The sequence below is a fragment of the Delphinus delphis genome, chromosome 18 (assembly GCF_949987515.2).
Source record: "Delphinus delphis chromosome 18, mDelDel1.2, whole genome shotgun sequence".
Lineage (NCBI taxonomy): Eukaryota > Metazoa > Chordata > Mammalia > Artiodactyla > Delphinidae > Delphinus > Delphinus delphis.
The window spans coordinates 18,165,277-18,184,260 of NC_082700.1; the positions used below are offsets into that span (position 1 = coordinate 18,165,277).

At 37.1% G+C, this 18,984-nt stretch overlaps 1 protein-coding gene and 1 long non-coding RNA gene across 3 annotated transcripts in view; one reads left to right on the top strand and one right to left on the bottom strand.

Moving 5' to 3' along the window:
* Positions 1 to 16,834, top strand: part of LOC132413918 (uncharacterized) — a 43,492-nt gene extending 26,658 nt beyond the window's left edge. The window contains exons 2-3 of the long non-coding RNA XR_009516847.1: positions 12,838 to 12,962; positions 15,728 to 16,834. This is a non-coding gene — a long non-coding RNA (uncharacterized lncRNA). The remainder of the gene's footprint in view (positions 1 to 12,837; positions 12,963 to 15,727) is intronic.
* Positions 1 to 18,984, bottom strand: part of CDADC1 (cytidine and dCMP deaminase domain containing 1) — a 44,496-nt gene that overhangs the window by 19,965 nt on the left and 5,547 nt on the right. The window contains exons 3-6 of one of the 2 annotated variants that reach the window (XM_059996192.1): positions 17,058 to 17,132; positions 13,244 to 13,421; positions 7,325 to 7,894; positions 1,365 to 1,414 (exon numbers count right to left, since the gene is read on the bottom strand). In XM_059996192.1, the coding sequence (XP_059852175.1) occupies positions 1,365 to 1,414; positions 7,325 to 7,894; positions 13,244 to 13,421; positions 17,058 to 17,132 (873 nt within the window). The remainder of the gene's footprint in view (positions 1 to 1,364; positions 1,415 to 7,324; positions 7,895 to 13,243; positions 13,422 to 17,057; positions 17,133 to 18,984) is intronic. The other variant, XM_059996193.1, reaches the window with a different exon arrangement.

Sequence of the window (18,984 nt, forward strand, 5' to 3'; positions counted from 1 at the left end):
AATCTAATCAGATCATTTTCCCACTTAAAATATTCTTGGATTGCTCTGTCCAGTATAGTAGCCAATAGCACCATGTGGTCAGTGCAAACTGAGAGGTGCTATAAGTATAAAATACATACAGGATTGTGAAGAATCAATACTCCCCCCAAATGCAAAATATTTTATTAAAAACATTAACAAATATTTTTATATTGGTTACATGTTGAAATGATAATATTTCTGGACAGACGATTAAGTAAAATACATACATATATATTTTTTGGCCACACTGCGTGACACGTGGGATCTTAGTTCCCCAACCAGGGATCGAACCCGTGCCCCCTACAGTTGAAACGCGGTGTCTTCACCACTGGACCGCCAGGGAAGTCCCAAGTAAAATATATTCTTAAAATTAATTCACCTGTTTCTTTTTATTTTATTTATTTATTTATTTTTTGCGGTACACGGTCCCCTCACTGTTGTGGCCTCTCCCGCTGCGGAGCACAGGCTCCAGACGCGCAGGCTCAGCGGCCATGGCTCACGGGCCCAGCTGCTCCGCGACATGTGGGATCTTCCCGGACCGGGGCACGAACTCGTGTCCCCTGCATCGGCAGGCGGACTCTCAACCACTGCGCCACCAGGGAAGCCCTCTTTTTATTTTTTTAATGTGGCTCCTAAAAAAATTTAAATCACGTATGTGGCTTGCCTTTTATTTCTGTTGGTTAGCACTGTGCTAGTGTATCCCACTGTCTGATGGATAAAGTCTAAACTCTCCATGTGGTATACAGAGTTCTTTATGGTGCAGCCCAATTTTTTGCTACTCTGCTAGACACAGGACCCTGGACTTCAATGTGCCAAATTACTTGCCTTTCCCCACATTCTCACGCCCTACCTCTGCATGTTACCCTTCTAGTCCCACTAACTTGCTCTGCCTGATGAACTCCTACTCATTCTTCAAGACTAATAGCACCTGACCTCCCCTAATAGTATTTTACTCATTTCTCCAAGCAGAGTAAAGGTGCCTCCTCTGTGCTCTCACGGTATCAGGTTATAATTACAGTTATATACCAGTCTCTTTTTCACCTCTGTCTCCATCACTAGACTATATAAGGCTATGAAGGGTGGACTATGTGATCCTTAACTCCCCATTGTTCACTGTGGCACAGAGCCAACCCTGTGGCAGGTGTTTAATAAATGTTCACTAAATGAATAAATCTATATAAAAAAACTGTTGAGAGAATATGCAAATGTTTATAAAACTTAATAAATACACCAATAAGAAATATTAATCCCCAGGGGTCAACAAAATGTCATGTACTTAACATGGAAATATGTTTAAACAAAATCAAGTTTAAATGTTTATAAAGAATTATTTTCATACTCACAGATTTTCCTTCTGCCCAGATGACTGCTCCAACTCCTATTTTATGATCCTCTGAAAGATACATGGCATGTAACTCAGTAAAAATCAATGATTTGTTAGTTTCAGAAATACATTTTTTCCAAAAATAATAAACATGTATTTATTGAAATATACTTCATAAAGGTAGCAGCAATCCTTGACAACCTCACTAATTACGGAAAAAGTATGAAAATAAATATTGTCAAGCATAGACTATATGGGAGCTAGGTACGAACTAACTATAGACAGTATCACTACCAACCCAATCTCACGTGATCTATGTGCAGAGATAACACAGTGGCAGTGCCCGCACTCAGGTGACTTCAAAGCTGTAACCAGAACTGAGGGTAACTTTATTGAATCTCCACCAACAAGTCAGTTTTTAAATGACTATTTCTAATAGACGATGAAATCAATTAAGAAAGAAGTTTCTGAACTAATGGATTTAGTGTAATAACCATTCACAACAATCAAATCTGTTTTCTAGCATTTTTTGCACTCTAATCATGGAAAATACATTTCATGAAAGTGTTCTTGCTATGAAAAAAGTTCAAACTCATAATACAAACATAAATCTTTATGGGCTTTCATATATATATATATATATATATACACACACACACATATATTTTTTTTTTGCTGGAAGGTACATGAAAGGAATTTTGATTTAAATAAAATGATGTCCTTTCCCTGACCTTCACAGTTTACCTTGAGGGGAAAAGAATGCCAAGTTAGTGACATGATGCCCATTTCTAAATCAAGTGGCAGAAGTCACAAATATAACATTATAATTTCCCTGCAGAACCAACCTATTTACTTTGCAACAAGAAAGGCTGTATTTCTTCAAACTATTAACCTTCAACAGAAAATACAAAACCAAAATAGAAATTCTAAATATTAAGAACTGACTTTTTCTTTCTACTACTACTAAGGGTGAGTTAAAAATTTCTAGGACAATTGTACACAAATTATAAAAACCATAGTATTTATCAAAATCTTAATAAGAGACCAATATAGTTAAGTAGGTACATTTACACAGAGAAAGTGAAAATTATCTGTGAACTTGCCCTCAGGCATTTTCATATTGATGAGGATTAAACAAAACTGTGGCTTCACCCCACAATTTCCTAAAAGATAATCCTTCCAATAATAACATATTTAAATACTTTTCTAGTAAATGTACAAAGAAACATTATTCTACCTATGCATGAAAAACTAGGATGCCTGATAAAGTTAATTTTTAAAGAAAGTTATGATACTATAATGAAATTCCCCATCTTCAGGTCAAGCAAGCTTGGGTTTTCAAAATTATACCACAAAGCATTTTTATAATTTATTTTAAGCACTTGTTATCCATTATCTCATTTTTATCCTAAAGGTAAAGCAGACAAAATTTCCTTTTCTAGATGAGAAAACAGGCAAAGAAATTGACTAAAATTTAGCCCTCCACACCCAACCGGCTTGCCTCCCTCCGATGTGAAGAATTTTGTAACAAAGGTTCCCCTTTACTGAATACCTGAGTGCCTATACTCATGAAGCTTATGGTCCAATGGAGAAGGAAGATGGTAACAAGGAAACATCTAAGAACCTAGGTGCTGTGCTGGGCTATGAAGGAAAGGAGCAGGATACTGAGGAACACTGTATGGGAGAAACATACTTTATAGAGTGGAGACTGTCAGGAAAGGAATTTGGGGGTAAAAGTTTTGTTCCTTCCAAGATTGTCAGAATACAACATGAAGGGAAAAGAATATAATTATGGCTTTATGCTCCTTTCTAAGGTAAGCAGTATAGAAGTTAAAAACCTAAGATTATATTTCATTTATATTATAAATGAAAACCTTTAAGTAAAATTGTACTTAATACATGTATAAATCTGAAACAGAAAATGAAAAACTCAAATAGAAACTCTTCATATCAAGAGTCTACTTTTCCTACCATTGATACGAAGTATTTTTCATATTATTATTTTTTAGTCCAGGAGCCACTTTTTCTGTTTCAGTCTAGGGACAGCCTAAATCTTGTCAGGAGGAAAAAAACTGTGATTTTTTAAACTAAGCTCAGGGACTTCCTTGGTGGCACAGTGGTTAAGAATCTACCTACCAATGCAGGGGATAGGGGTTTGAGCCCTGGTCTGGGAAGATCCCACATGGCGCAGAGCAACTAAACCCGTGCGCCACAACTACTGAGCCCTCATGCCACAACTACTGAAGCCCACGCACCTAGAGCCCGTGCTCCGCAACAAGAGAAGCCACGGCCACGAGGAGCCCGCGCACCGCAACGAAGAGTAACCCCACTCACCGCAACTAGAGAAAGCCTGCGCGCAGCAACAAAGACCCAACGCAGCCAAAAATAAAGCTCTACTGCTTAGCTAAGGCTAGTTTCACCAAGAAAATATTCTTTACTACATGTCTTTTGAAATCAGAATAAAATTTCATCCATATACGATGAGTAGATTTCACCCAGCCCCCAAGGTTGGATGACAGATGAGGTAATTTCTCAAAAATCTTTTCACATCAGTAATTTTTATGTAAAGTTTCTCAAAAAGCTTTCATGTCTGTAAATTGCTCCCCAGGATCTGGTCATTCACAGGATTTTCTCTGTATACCCTTGAAGGAAAGGTCAACTTAAAATCACTGAGCCAAATTCCTGAGACTCTTCGGTCACTGAAAGTCAGAGGACTCTTTATCCTATGGTTCTGGAACACAGGCATGGTTATTTTAGCTCCCAATACTGTGGTCATGTCAGGGTATGTCCAAGTGTGGTTCACAAACCAACTGCATCCGAATGACTGGACGCTTGTTACAAAGGCAGACTCCTGGCTCCCATGGAAATTCCATGAATCAACCTCTCCAAGGGAGGCGGCAGACTCAGGAATCTGTACTTCTCATGAGCATCACCTCTGATTCGTAGGCAACTAAAAGTTGAGAACCGCTGAGTTATGATTTGAAACAGTTAACTTTCTTGGCTACTCCAACCTACTTTCATCATTAGCGTTGTGGTTCAGAAGGAAGGCATAATCGTCAGCTTTGGAAAACGCCTAGTCTAATGGGAAACAGGACATAAAAAGAAATCAAACTCACACTTAAACCAGGTAGGTAAGATGTGATGCCCTCCTATCTCTGTTTTTTTCCCCTAGAGTCTAAACAAATTTTGTCACTTTTTTGCTACCCTCAAAGTAGCTTAGAAACATTTTTTTTTTTTTTTTTTTTTTTTTTTTTCCGTACGCGGGCCTCTCACTGTTGTGGCCTCTCCCGCTGCGGAGCACAGGCTCTGGACGCGCAGGCTCAGCGGCCATGGCTCACGGGCCCACCCGCTCCGCGGCATGTGGGATCTTCCCAGACCGGGGCACGAACCCGTGTCCCCTGCATCGGCAGGCAGACTCCCAACCACTGCGCCACCAGGGAAGCCCTAGAAACATATTTTTAATGACACCTCTGTGGATCCTATTTACTCATCATTCAAAAATCAATTATTAATTACCTACTTTCAATTAGTTTCAGAACTCTGTTAGAAGTTTTGGCATTCTTTTTAATCATATGTATATTTTTAAATGAAATGGTTTAACGGAATGATTTCTTCACCTATTAGAGTGAAATAAAGTTATGTGAGCTGAACAGCATAAAATTTAGAGTTATTAGAAACACACTAAGTCAAAGGGATATCTACCTTGCTGGATTGTCCTCAATGTTAAGTGAGGTACATATATAAATCACCTAGCTCTGTGCCTGACACACAGTAGGTGCTCAATAAATTTTTTATTATCATCAATGAGGAGTATCAGTCCAGAATTCCTTATCTGCAATCCCTTATATCAAGTTTTTTTAAAACACCTTGACACACATACATATAGCATGTACCTATTATTTTTCTAAAATCTGAAAAATTCTGAATTCCTTTTCATCTGGCTTCAAGAGCTTTGGGTAGGGGACTGTGGACCATTTATCTTTGTATATAAAAATATTTCTTTTGTGCTAAGGAAAAAACAATGATGAGGACATGGTCTCTCCCCTGGAAGAGCTCACAGTGGAAAGGAGCACATGACATAAGAGTCGCATTCTATTCAGGATTTGGGTTCCAGGCAAGAAAGTCATACATAGACAAAAAATTAACCTTGAAAAACCTAAATCACCCATCAAGCGCATAAGTACAAAACTCTGCATAGTAACAGCAGATAAATTTACAATACTATAACTATACTAGTAGAGTATCTAATAAAGAATATATATGCAAATTTATATCTATACATTACTGCATAGTGAAGCCATACACGGTATTGTTAGGTATTAGGAGAGGAGCTCCTGAGATTAAGTAAAAAAACAGACTCACACCTCCCATCTTACGCTCACTCTGGAATCTGCTGAATTCTAATTAGCAAATGAGAATTAGTGAAGTATAGCTGTAACAGCTGTTTCCATTTATGTTTCTGTCCTTCCAGAATGGTTGGGAGAAAAATTCTTTATAAAGCTGGAGTTGGCAGAGACTAACATAGAGCCCACGATACAAGATACTTACATTAAGTCAGACCTTTACAGAATACAGTTGTTTGGCATCATGTAGTTTGTGCCTATAGTAGAATCAAATTCTTTAATAAGAATCAAGTGATTATTAACCCTGCTGAATGTTGGAATCCCTTACAGAAAGTTAAAAATTCACAGACCTAGGACATACCCTTAGGGACCAGGTTTAGTAGGTCTGGGTTAGAATTTGAGCATTCTTACTTTTAATAAAAGTTTCTAGGGTGATTCTAACATGCTGCCATTTGAAAACCTCCATTTTACTGAAATTACTTCAACCTGTGGTCTTTGTTGAGCATATACTGCAGACCAGTGGCATTTGTATGGACTTTTTCTGAAGATTTTCTCTCTTCTTTCTTGGGATAAGTTTAAAAATTCCTACTATAGCCTACTCACCAAATGTTACTCTACTGTTCCTCCTGCCTGCATTTTCTTTTCCTTATTTCAAAGTTGCATTTTAAAAAGTGATCATGTGGGGAGGGGGAAGGGTAAGCTGTGACAAAGCGAGCGAGAGGCACGGACATATATACACTACAAAACATAAGGTAGATAGCTAGTGGGAAGCAGCCGCATAGCACAGGGAGATCAGCTCGGTGCTTTGTGACCGCCTGGAGGGGTGGGATAGGGAGGGTGGGAGGGAGGGAGACACAAGAGGGAAGAGATATGGAACATATGTATAACTGATTCACTTTGTTATAAAGCAGAAACACACCATTGTAAAGCAATTATACTCCAATAAAGATGTAAAAAAAAAAGTGATCATGATTCTACTTTGAAAAATGTTATGTCTGCTGAGATGTAAAAACACTGTTCTATAATTGGAAATACAGATACCGCCTTTTATCATGATAGAGAAAATTCCCAAGTAATATTTTCCTTTTTCACATACTTACTCAGGTACAACTTAATATAATAAAGTAAAAATGTTTGATTTCTCCACTTGCTGATTGAAGACATACCAGAAATTGGAAGAATATGAAAAAATCTCCTTTACTTTGATTCTATTTGTTATTTTGAATTCATATTTTTAGTTTAAAGATTTTTTAAGTTTTTACTAAATACTGAATACCTACAGAATATTGAAGAGTTAAGGAAAAAAAAAGAATAATTCTGGTTCTCTCTCCCCTCTCTTTTTGTCCTATCTAGCGGAGGGCTCATTCAACTGTGAAATGATAAAAGCAAGAAGCAGAAAGGGCCTAATCAGATCCTGATTTATAAATGTAGCACCTGATATAGGCCACAAGAAATCCTAAAACTACTCTAAGAGTTGTCTCTCAAGGGTCTCACTAACTTCTCTTTATTTGTATGACCAACAAAACCTTAGTATCTAAGAGTCAATAAACGCTACCATAGATGAAATGAATACTTTACTTCTGAGACAAATACGACCCAAGCAGCCCCGATTTATGAACTAAGTGTATAAACTCACCAGTTCGATATGCCAATAACCTTGCCTGAACCATGCAGTGCCTTGCAATTTCTTGCGGCAAACTCTGATTGTGAATTTCGTTAATCTGTTCGGTATTGCTACAATAAAATCCGTAGTGTTTAAAGTTGGGCACACTGGAAGCTACTGTGGCCAAAAGTAGGATAAGGTCTTTCATGTTCTGTCTTAGATTGCTAAAGTACGGATTTTCACACAGGTTCTCCAAACCTATAGTCATCAGTATTTGCTTATGCATTTCTTCTCCGGAAACCAAAAATATCATTTCATATTCTTTTATTCTTTCTTGTTTACATTCAGAATAAAAGTCAATGGTAGTGTCCGGCAATGTTTTTGAAATTTTTTGAATAAAGTCACATTTGTAAGAGGTCTCCTCTACAAACTGCATCATGTAACACACCAAAGGCTGAAGTAAGACACACACATGGGCCCGACTGTTTGACTTCAATCTTTCCACTGCTTTGGCATCTAACTTTGCATCTTCAGAACTAGAAGCCTCAGTAAGCAAGCTTATTTCTGGATCAGCAGGCCAATAGGAAATTCGGTTAACTCCAGCTGAAACACAAAATATGAACGGTAGTTATCAGATGCATGCTGAAATTAAGGGTTTTCTTGATAAATCCACCATATCACTGCAGTAGGTCCAAAGGTCCCAATATAATAAAAGTCTATTACCAAGTCACCAATAATAGAGCCCAAGTGCTGGCAAACTACGGCCACAGGCCAAATCTGTCCTGTTGCCTATTTTATACAGCTTGCAGGTCCAACAATGGATTTCGCAGTTTTAAATAGTTGGAAAATCAAAAGAAAACTATTTTGTGACATGAAAATCATATAAAACCCAAATTTCAGTGCCTATAAAGATTTGTGGAAACACAGACAAACCTAATCTTTGACATTGTCTCTGGCTGTTTCTGTACTACAATGGAGTAGCTGAGTTGAGAGCTGAATGGCTGTATGGATACCCTACGGCTTGCAAAGCCTAAAATACTTACTATCTGGCCCTTTATAGGAAAAGTTTGCCGACAACAAAACCCATGGAAGGTATCTGTGGAATCACTACCTCTGCTAAGTGTGGTCCCAAAGCCCAGAGATAGGACTATATACCAGAGTCCTCCAAGTAATCAAATGGCAGCTTTTAGAAATACCATAACATAACTGATACTGGCTAGAGTTTTGTACCTGAAACAAACAATTCATCCACACATGAAAAATGTACCTGTACTCTAAACTCTTCCTCTGGCAAGCTCTTCTAAGAAAATATTTGAAATAAAGACAAAAGAAAATTCATGCATGCATATGTTTAGTGCAGCATTGTTTAAAACAGTAAAAACATAGAAAAAATCTAAATGGCCAAAATAGAGGAATGGTTTAACACATTACAGTTTTCCTCATAATAAAATATGCAGTTATCCAAAACGTGCACAAAGAATTTGTAATGTGAGGGCAGCAGGGAAGCGCAGGGAGAGGAAGCAATATTAATTGTTTTTAAGTCCACAAAATTGAAGACAAAACAACAAACTAGAAGGAACATTTTTCAATAAATGTAACAGAGAAAAGGTTAGTAATCTTTGATATACAGAGATTTTAATCCACTAAGAGCACATATGAATTGACAAGAATAAAGCCTCCAAGAGAGGCAAAATATATGAACAATTTACAAAAGAGAAAACAAAACTGGGTAACAAATATGAAAAAAGTTTTTAATTTGTGTTTGAGAATGAACGATGAGGTGCCTTATACAAAACTAAGCACATAAATGTTTATCAATTAGTTACTATTTTACAACAAAGAAACGCCTTTGCTAGTGTCTCATGTAACTTCTGCTAGGAGAGGCATTTATGTTTTTGATAATTGTGCCCAGAAGTGAACAGGCAGATGGCCCACACGTTCTCTTCATTCAAAGATATAGATGAACTAAAAAATTCGAGTTAAACAAACACACATTTCTATCTACTCCCTCCTACTACTGACCCTTACTGTGCCTTGGGCTGTAAAGTAATCTTGAAGGCCTCAAAGCTATCAGAATGTTTCCTCTGGCTGTTTCTTTTTCCCTCTGTTGGAGTTCTCATAATTCATTTCCTAACCAGCAGTAATGATCAATCTTTCATCTAAGCATTCTGGTTGCTTCTAGTAATCTTGATTCAAGAAGAGGGGATGACCAATGTTTAAACGTATTTTCATGTACTAGTAGCAGAAGCTACAGCAAAGGTTCTCAAATTTTTGGTTTCAGACTCTGTTACACTCTTAAAAATCGCTGAGGACCCCAAAGAGTTTTTGTTTATGTGGACTATATCTACTGATACTTACTGCATTAGAAAATTTAAACAAAATTTTAAAATATTAATTAATTCATTAAAAATAGCAATAAGAACCATCATAAATTAATATAAATAACATAGTTCAATAAAAAATAACAATTTTCCAAAACAAACACCAGTTGAGAAGAATGGCATTAAACTTTATACAAATCTCTTTATTATCTGGCTGAATAGAAGATAGTTGGGTTCTCAAGTCTGCTTCTGCTTTCAACCTCTTGCCTTAGCTTTTCATTGAAGTATATATAAAAAGTGTCCGGCCTCACATGATACGCAGTTAAAAAAGGAGTATTTTAACAGCGATTTCAAATAATTATGAATATTCTTCACACTACATAAAATTTTGAGAAGGGATAGTTTCTTAGAGGTGAGTAACAGTGTGGAATCTGAAGTCACACAACAAACTTTTTGTACTGTTAAAGTCCTCTGGTCTATCTTACACTTAGAATGGCTCTTTCACTCACGCATGATTTTCTAGCGTCATGCACTGGTCATTTGGAAAACAAGAGTTTACTGATTTCACAATACTTAAAAAAAAAAAATCATTAATATAACCACCAGTCTCATCAGAAGAGTCTTTAAGCAGTGGGAAGCTGTAAGCTTATGATGATGGCAGACAGGAGTTTTTCAATTCTAATTTTCACTTGAAGGCTCAAATTTTATCAGTGGCAATAAATGCTGTCAGTTGTTTTCCTGGAAGTGACGGTTTCACTTCATTCAGTTTTGAGAAAATGTCTGCCAAATAGCCAAGTCTAAGTTAACTATGGTTTGTTAGTTCATGGTGTTCCATGAAAAAAATCGGATAATTCAGTTTGTGACTCAAACAATTGCATAAGCGGTTTTCCTTAAGGCAAACTTCATACTTAGGTTTATAGCAAAAGTGCTCTATGTCCACTTCCTATTTTCTCATACAGAATCTTAAAAAGATGCGTACTAAGGGTTGGGTTTAATAAAATTCATTTTTTTTTAACTGTTTCATCAATGACATTCTTACATGAAACTCCACACCCTCCACCTTTTTTTTAAACTCCAAATAGGTGGCTATGTAAGAGTACAATGACTACTACTATTGCCATGATTCATACAACTGCAACAGTAGTCTTACTCAACATTTTTTTAGTACTATTAGCATAAATGTAGTATTATTATGAAAATAGTTTTGACCTTGTGGACCATGAGGAGGTCACAGACCACACTTTGAGAACCACTATGCTTTAGAAATGTTTGCTTTGTAACTGAGGTAACAGTAATTATAACTGAAATAAGTTAGCTAGAGCATGGGGTTAAACCATGCCCCTTTCCAAGATAAGTAAATAACGTATAAGCCTAATCAAACATAACAATTTTATTTATATATGGCTCTAATACCAGCATAAAAGCATTTCCATTGCATGTCCTTCCTTATTTTCCACATTTCATTATCTCTCTTGCAAGGTTTAAGTGTCTGAACTCAAAGACACAAGCAATGGTGAATTACTCGTACTCCTCCATTTTTCTAATTCTTGGCTTCTGAAGCTATTAAGAGTGCTTTAAGTGTAGTCAACTCAGCGCAAAACACGACTTTTATTCATTCTTCTCTCTTGACTCTAGAAGAGATCAGTCGACAAATGTCTGGTTCTTTCACATTCTTTCCTTTCTAGATCAATGCCGCCACCTGAACCCTATTTTACATCTTATCTAATGCAAGTCTACTAACCAAGCTCTCAAGCTCTTTATCTTTCCATGTTCTAATTCAATAACAACAACAAATAATCATCTTAATCATGTTACATCCTGCTCAAAACTCTTCAATGGGAAAAGGAGAAAAAAATGCCACCACCACTATCACACTTACCTTCTCTATTTGTAATTGCAGGGGAAAGACTACAGAATCTAATAACTTATCATAGGTACCTACTTACCAGCTTGAAATACTCGATGCAGGCCAGGAGACTCTAGCCACATGACCATTTCTTCTGGAAGTGCTTCCACTTGTAGCTTAAGGGAACTGCCCTGATCACCGATCTGATCATTACTCTTAAGACTTTGATATAAACAAAAACAGCTCTTCCTCAAAGCAAATTTAGCAACTCTGTTCTATAAGATAAAGCCCAAAGGCCAGACAGTTTTTCAAAGTTCTCCATTAAGGCCCCAACCTATTATTATAATCCTTCTGCCACTATTCTCTTCAAGAATAATTTTCCACCCCGAACACTGACCCCCAGAACCCTGCTTCTCACAACTTGATGACCCCGCATGCATTGTCCTCCTGACTAGGAATGTGTTCCTCCTCCTCTACATCTGACCCATGAAGGTCCAGCTTAAGCCCCAGCTATTTATAACATGCCAGCCTGCAGGGATCACTTGTCTCTCCTCTGAGCTCATATATCATTTACAGCTGTTATTACTCATTTGGTATTACATGATGTATTACATTAAATTGGTTTTTGCCCCTTTTTGCCCCCAAATAACAGCTTGAGGGAAAGGATTAGGAACTACATTAGCCTTTTTTTCCCCAGAAGCTCTCTGAACCGTGTCCTTTTGGGTTTTAAGGAAGCTTCATTACATAGGCATGATTGATTAGATCACTGGCCATTGGTGTTTGAACTCAAACTATAGCCCGGCTCTCCTCCCCAGAGGTCTGGTGGGGGTTAGGCTGCAAGTTCCAACCCTCTAGTCACCTGGCTGGTTCCCCTGGCAACCAGGCCCCATCCATAGGGGATTCCCAAAAGTTACTTCATTAACATAAACTCAGTAATGGTGGAAAGGGACTTGTTATGAATAACAAAAGATACCTTTCTCATTCTTAACACTCAGGAAATTCAAAAGATTTTAGTTGCTCTGTGTCCAGAATGGAATGAAGACTAAGTATATAATTCATATTATAAATCACAATCATCACAGTGCCTATGTAAAAGATATACTATTTTTTAAATAGGAAAGTGGTCTGAATACTTACCTGGGTGCAAAATAGAATCATAAGCACAAAGAGGATTAGTGAGTAGCCCAGAGTGGCAGAGATAGATAGCTATATGTTAATACTTTGTTCTCCTCCTTCCAAAGGGTAAAGTAGTCATTGGGAGGCAGCCGCCCAGCCAGAAACTACAGTTCCCACAATGGATGTGAACAGAAATGATGTCTGTGACTTCCAGGCCAGGGTTTTTAAGAAGCAGGTATGCCTTCTCTACTCTCTGTCTCTAGATGCAGAGGAGGCCAGAAGGATGACAGTAGCAACAAGACAGAAGATGCCTAGAACCACGGATCAACCACATGGAGAATAGCTGTCTGCTGTTCAGCAACACTTGCACTGGACTATTACATGGGTGGTAAGTATCTAGTGTATTAAGCCACTGAAATGTTGATGTTTATTTGTTATAGCAGCTAGTATTAAATCTACCAATACACTGAGGGTCATCTAACTAGTTAGTGACAGAGCTGAGACCAGAATCCATGTTTTCCGACTCTTCTTCTTACAGTACATCAAACTGTCTTCAGATATATATTTATATTTTTAAATTATCTCTGTGGTATTTAGGCAATTTGTTCCCACTTGATTTGTTCTCAGAAAAATGCTATTAATCTCCAACAAAGCCTTATCTGCACTTACCATTTACAATCATTTTCAAACAAGCAGAACATGGTTTTCTGGAAAAATAAAGATCACAGTTTTTCAACCTTGACCCATGTTTTATCAGAGCGATTTTCCCAGCATGTAAATCTTCACTTGAACAGTGGAGACCAACAATTTTCATGTTTTTCACCACCACAAGACCAGTTCTCTTCACCTACATTAAGATACAAAATAATAATTTATTTTATAATTTATGTGATTAGTTATAATATCTAATGATCGTATCATGGATTATACTTGATTTATTAATAAAATGAAAGTTTTGTTTAATTCTTCATCTGAACACAGTTTGAACAAAAGCACATTTCTCATTAGGTCCAAAAATTTTTCTGAAAGTTTAATGTTGACTTTCTACCAGAAATTTTCTAAATCTAGACTTTATTAACCAAACAATTATGCATTTAATTATCATAAATTTACCCTAGTAAAAAATGAATACATTTTAACCTAGTAAAGAGCAATAATGAAGTCGATTTGACTTGTTTCTTAATCTAGTCTAAGACTACTTAGTATTAAGCTTCTACATAATAAGGAAAAACTTGGAAAACCCTGTGATTTTACACATGAATAAGTGAAGCCCAGAGTTTACATGATTTTCTGAAAGACCCACAGATGGTAAAAGGCAGAACTAAATCAGAGGTCATATTAATTTTTCAAAAAAATTTTTTTTATTGAAGTATAGTTGATTTACAATGTTGTGTTAATTACTGCTGTAAAGCAAAGTGATTCAGCTATACATATATATACATTCTTTTTTTTTAAATATTCTTTTCCATTATGGTTTATGATAGGATATTGAATATAGTTCTCTGTGCTATACAGGGACCTTGTTGTTTATCCATCCTATATACGATAGCTTACATCTACTAAATTTTTAAATATTTTAAATACTGACTAAAATAAAGATAATTCTCAACTTCTTTCTAAAAATTGACTCTAACAATCTTTAGGACTATGGCAGTCTAGCCTAATGTGGTAGGACCCACCTCCTACAAATATATAGATTATTTATAATTTTTAAAATGTTTTAAAATGCATAGTCAAGCTCAAAAGAAAGGAAGACATAACCCTCAGGTGTTAGAAAGGAAGACAGAACTCAAAGCATAAGCAGTAAAGTGCAGCTATCAGCAGTTTCCCACCCACAGTAAGGGACTGGGCCGACTTTGCTTTAAGCCCCAGAGGCTGAGCACTGGCTGGAGTTCTGAAGAGTGGTTACTTTAAACCTAAAGTGTCCTAACTTACACAGATACTAATCAAATAAGCTGCTATAACAATATTAATATCAGATAGAATAGACTAAGGTTAAAAATCAGTTCTACAGGGCTTCCCTGGTGGCGCAGTGGTTGAGAGTCTGCCTGCCGATGCAGGGAACACGGGTTCATGCCCCGGTCTGGGAGGATCCCACATGCCGCGGAGCGGCTGGGCCCGTGAGCCATGGCCGCTGGGCCTGCGCGTCCGGAGCCTGTGCTCCGCAACGGGAGAGGCCGCAGCAGTGAGAGGCCCGCGTACCGCCAAAAAAAAAAAAAAAAAAAAAAAAAAAATCAGTTCTACATAAGCCACAAAACAGTCTACACTGTTTTCACAGCAAAAGATCCTGAAGTAAGGAATGTAAACCTAATCCTTGGGTTCATAAGGGATTTTACAATATGAGGGGGACTTGGGCTGAGAACAGTGTCCATTATTCCCTACTCCCTTTCAAAGGGATTTTACTCTACAGTTATTCCCAATAGGACACATTTGAAATCACTTTAAAGATCAGACCAAAGCTGTATTTACTAAAATAGTCAAGTTTCGGTTTCAATTATGAGTATAAATTTTTGAAACTATGGAGAATGATACTTTGTGAAATGTGAAGGAACAGAGAAGATTTCATAGAATTCCCTTTCAGAGGTAATCAACCATCTCCTAAACATTCTGGACATTTAAAAGGAATATAAAAATCCTTCCCTTACAAAATATATGTCCAAAAACATAGATTAAATATGAAAGACCTGCCTATACTGGCTTTTAAAATAAGCCTTAAATTTACCTTGACTCCTTCCCCCCCTCCCTATCCCAAAATTTCTTAAGAGCTTTATGTTCCTCAAACATAAAGTATATGTTAGTATCTACTTCTAAATACTTCCAGCAAGCTTTTAAAAAAATTGCCACTGATGAGGCCTTATCAGAAGATCTCAGTAGACTAGAGCTCCTTTTATTTAAATGAACCAATTGTGACCAATGGAAATGGCTGCAATTAAATGATTTTAGCTTTAGATTTTCTAAGTAGTTATGCAGACAGAAATAAAGCCAGAAACCCTGACCACAAAAGACTTAAAAAAAAATTATTCCTAAAAAATGGGAAACATACTCAACAATTTATTTTTTTATTGGAACAATCTTTGCCAAGTTTATCACTTTTTTGTCTAGAGTCCTTTTCACTTCAGAAAATATCTTTTTTTTTTTCCATTTTGTTTCTAGTTAAGGCCAAAATACAAGTTTGAGACCAAGATTTTTCCATCCCAAACTGAAAACAAAACAAAACCAATAAAAGCCTAAGTTGCATTCCATTTCGATACTTCCTCTTACTCCAACTCCCAGAAGACTGAATCTTCGCAGTGAATCACTGTTCTGGATCCTGATTTTGCTTCACTTCACTAACATCTTGTTACAAGTGTCTATGTAATCCTAGTCACAGAGTTTTACATTAAAACATAGGCAAGAGAGGACAGTCTGGTTTGTACATGAAGTAGTACATTTACTTAAATGGCAATTCACGACTCTTCCCTTTTGCCTTTCTTATAATTAAAAACATCTAACTATTCTAAAATAAATTATTTCTATATTCTTTTGGGCATTTGAGAGACTCACTCTCAGAAATAGTCAGGAAATCTCCAGGAATGTACATCAGAATCATCAAGGTAACTTTTTTCAAAATATACATGTCTCCACTTCACACCCAATGAATCAGAATCTGTCTGGAAAACTCAAAAGATTAAAATAGCAAGGAAATACTATGCAATATTAAAAAGAACAAGGCTCATCTTGCCAGGTTTGGGCTTTGATTTTACCGTACTTACAAGCTAGTAAGTTAGCCTGTTACTGTTTCATGGATGCTAGCAGAAGACATGAAACTCCTGGGTCAGAAACAAAGGACTTTATGGTTCACAGCACAGCAAGCCATGTGACATCATGTTTGTGATGGTTCCCTTGCCCCCAAGTCCCACAAGGGGTCATGCAGATGGGTCCATATGGATTCCTGGACATGAAGCGGGTTGTGTTACAGGAGAGGAACACTGAGCTCGGGAATCTGTTATGTTTTATTGCAAATAGTGAGCAAACCTGCTCTATGTCCCAGAGGGAGACATTATCTCAACCCTCAAGGTTGCTTGCGGCAAACACAACTCTTGGGAAATGGCCTAGGTAAAGAACAGTTAGGGCCTTGCATTCTTGGCAAGACCAGCAGGATGTGTTGGAGTTTGAAAGAACATGAAGAGTGTTTCTCAACACATCTATGTAAACTAATATGGGAAGGTGAGAAGAGTTAAATTTGAAAAATTTTAAGAAAGAGCAAGATGTAGGAACATATTACAGAATACATAATCCCATCTGTTCTCCCTCACCACCCCCAACCTTTGGAGAGACATGTATAGTCTTGTAAATGTATGATTTTTAGAAGAGGATACAAAAACTCTCTTGGAAGTGGGAATGGGGAACTTGAGTATAAAAGAGACTTTTATTCTACTTTATACCATTCCTTTTGCTTTGTTATTATGAGCCTATGCTTTTTTTTTAAATCATAAAAATTCACCTGTTTTTTGTCAGTAGATACTCTGGCCATCTCTTCATTACCTCCTAAGGGTCCATGCTTTCCTTCCTCCCTTTCCTAATTAAACGCAGATTAAGGGGGGGAAAAAAGATTAGTACATAAGATGTGATTAATTCAATATTTCCTATTTAAAAACTGGTTTCTTTGGCTGTGGCCATTTATTTTTTTCCTCGATGAAACTCTGTATCGACTTCCTGCTTTGTTCAGGTTCAAGTTCAGGCTACTCAACCTAGTAAATAAGGCTTTTATAATCTGACCCCTGAATACTTTTCCAAAATACAGAAGAACTGAAAATAAAATTCTGTAGTTTAAGGTTTCAGAGTTGGGGCAGTTTTGAGCAATGGAAAAGTCCTAATGTGGCCATGGCTAAGAAGGACAAAAGGGGAATAGAGGTAAATTACCTGGCACTGGGAAGGTGAAGAACTATGTACCAAGGATGTGAACTATGGATTGTGGTAAACAGAATAACAGTCCCCCAAAGACCTCCCAGTCCCAATCCCTGGAGCCTGTGGCTATGTTATATTACATGGCAAGGTTGCATACGGAATTAAAGTTGTGAATCATCTTGAGATGGGGAGGTTGTCCTGGATTATCTGGGCAATGTAATCACATTACCAATGTAATCACAAGGGTCCTAAAAGTGAAAGAGGGAGGCAGGAGAGTCAGTGCTAGAGGGATGCAACATGAAAAAGCCTCATCCCGCCATCGCTGGCATTGAAGGTGGAAGAAGAGGTTCACAAGCTAAGGAATGTGGGCAGCTTCTAGAAGCAGGAAAAGGCAAGGAAACAGATTCTCCCTGAGAGTCTATAGAAGGAATGCAGCCCTGGCAACATTTTGATTTTAGTCTAGTGAGACCCATTTTGGACTTCTGATCTATAGAACTGTAAAAATATACATTTGTGTTGTTTTAAGCCATGAGCTTTGTTGACACTAATATAGGAATGTCCATAAGTCTCCTCTAAAAGTAAAACTTGAAGTAGAAAGTTTTGAACCAGGGGATAATTTCGTTCATCCATCCATCCATCCATGCAACCAGTTTTTGAACACAAATTTTCTTAGATTTATTTTTCATTTATTAATTCAACAAATATTTATTGAACCCTTTCTATGTGCCAGCCATAAAGCCAGTTGCTCAGGATGCAGCTCTTACAGAGCTTATGATTTAAGAACACAGGAAAGTGATTATGAGGTAAGTAGATGACAGAATGAAATAGCAGAATCCTGTGAGCCCCAAAGTAGGTGTGATATGCAATAAATTGAAGAAAGTTTGAAAGTGGGAATGACAAATTCGGTGTATGCTGACCTCTTGGTTTTCTGAAACAAGGGCTGGATGCTAGAAAAGGAGTAACCTCTAAGAAATTTACAAGAAAAGCCATGTCCTGGGAATGAGGTTTCTGTTCAAGTAGAACAGGAAGTGGAGGAAGTAATTATGTTGGTAACGTAATTATGGGGGTGTGGATGGTAGTAGTGGTGATGCTGATTATATGTATGATAATAATAATAATACCTAACATTTACTGAGTGTTGGCCATGTATCAGGCCCTAAATTACCTCATGTAATCTTTACAAAAGTAGCTATGATTATTCCCATTTTGCAGATGAAGAAACTGTGGACAGAGATTCAATATCTCAAACATGGTTACATAACTAATAAATGGGTAAGCAAGGATCTGAGCCCCAAATCCATTGTCTTCACTGTTATCCTATATTACTTCTGTTCTGGAAAAGTATGTGAGGTCTTTCAGCATAAAGATAAGGTACAACACCAGAGGACACAATGGGAAGAGCTGGGAGAGAAAGACAAATATGTGATGTGCAGAGAAATATGAGGGAACAATGCAGTTATTCTAATTCTTACTAAAGTAACATTCAGGCAATTTAGGTAAGTCTTACTTAACTGAAATTTAAA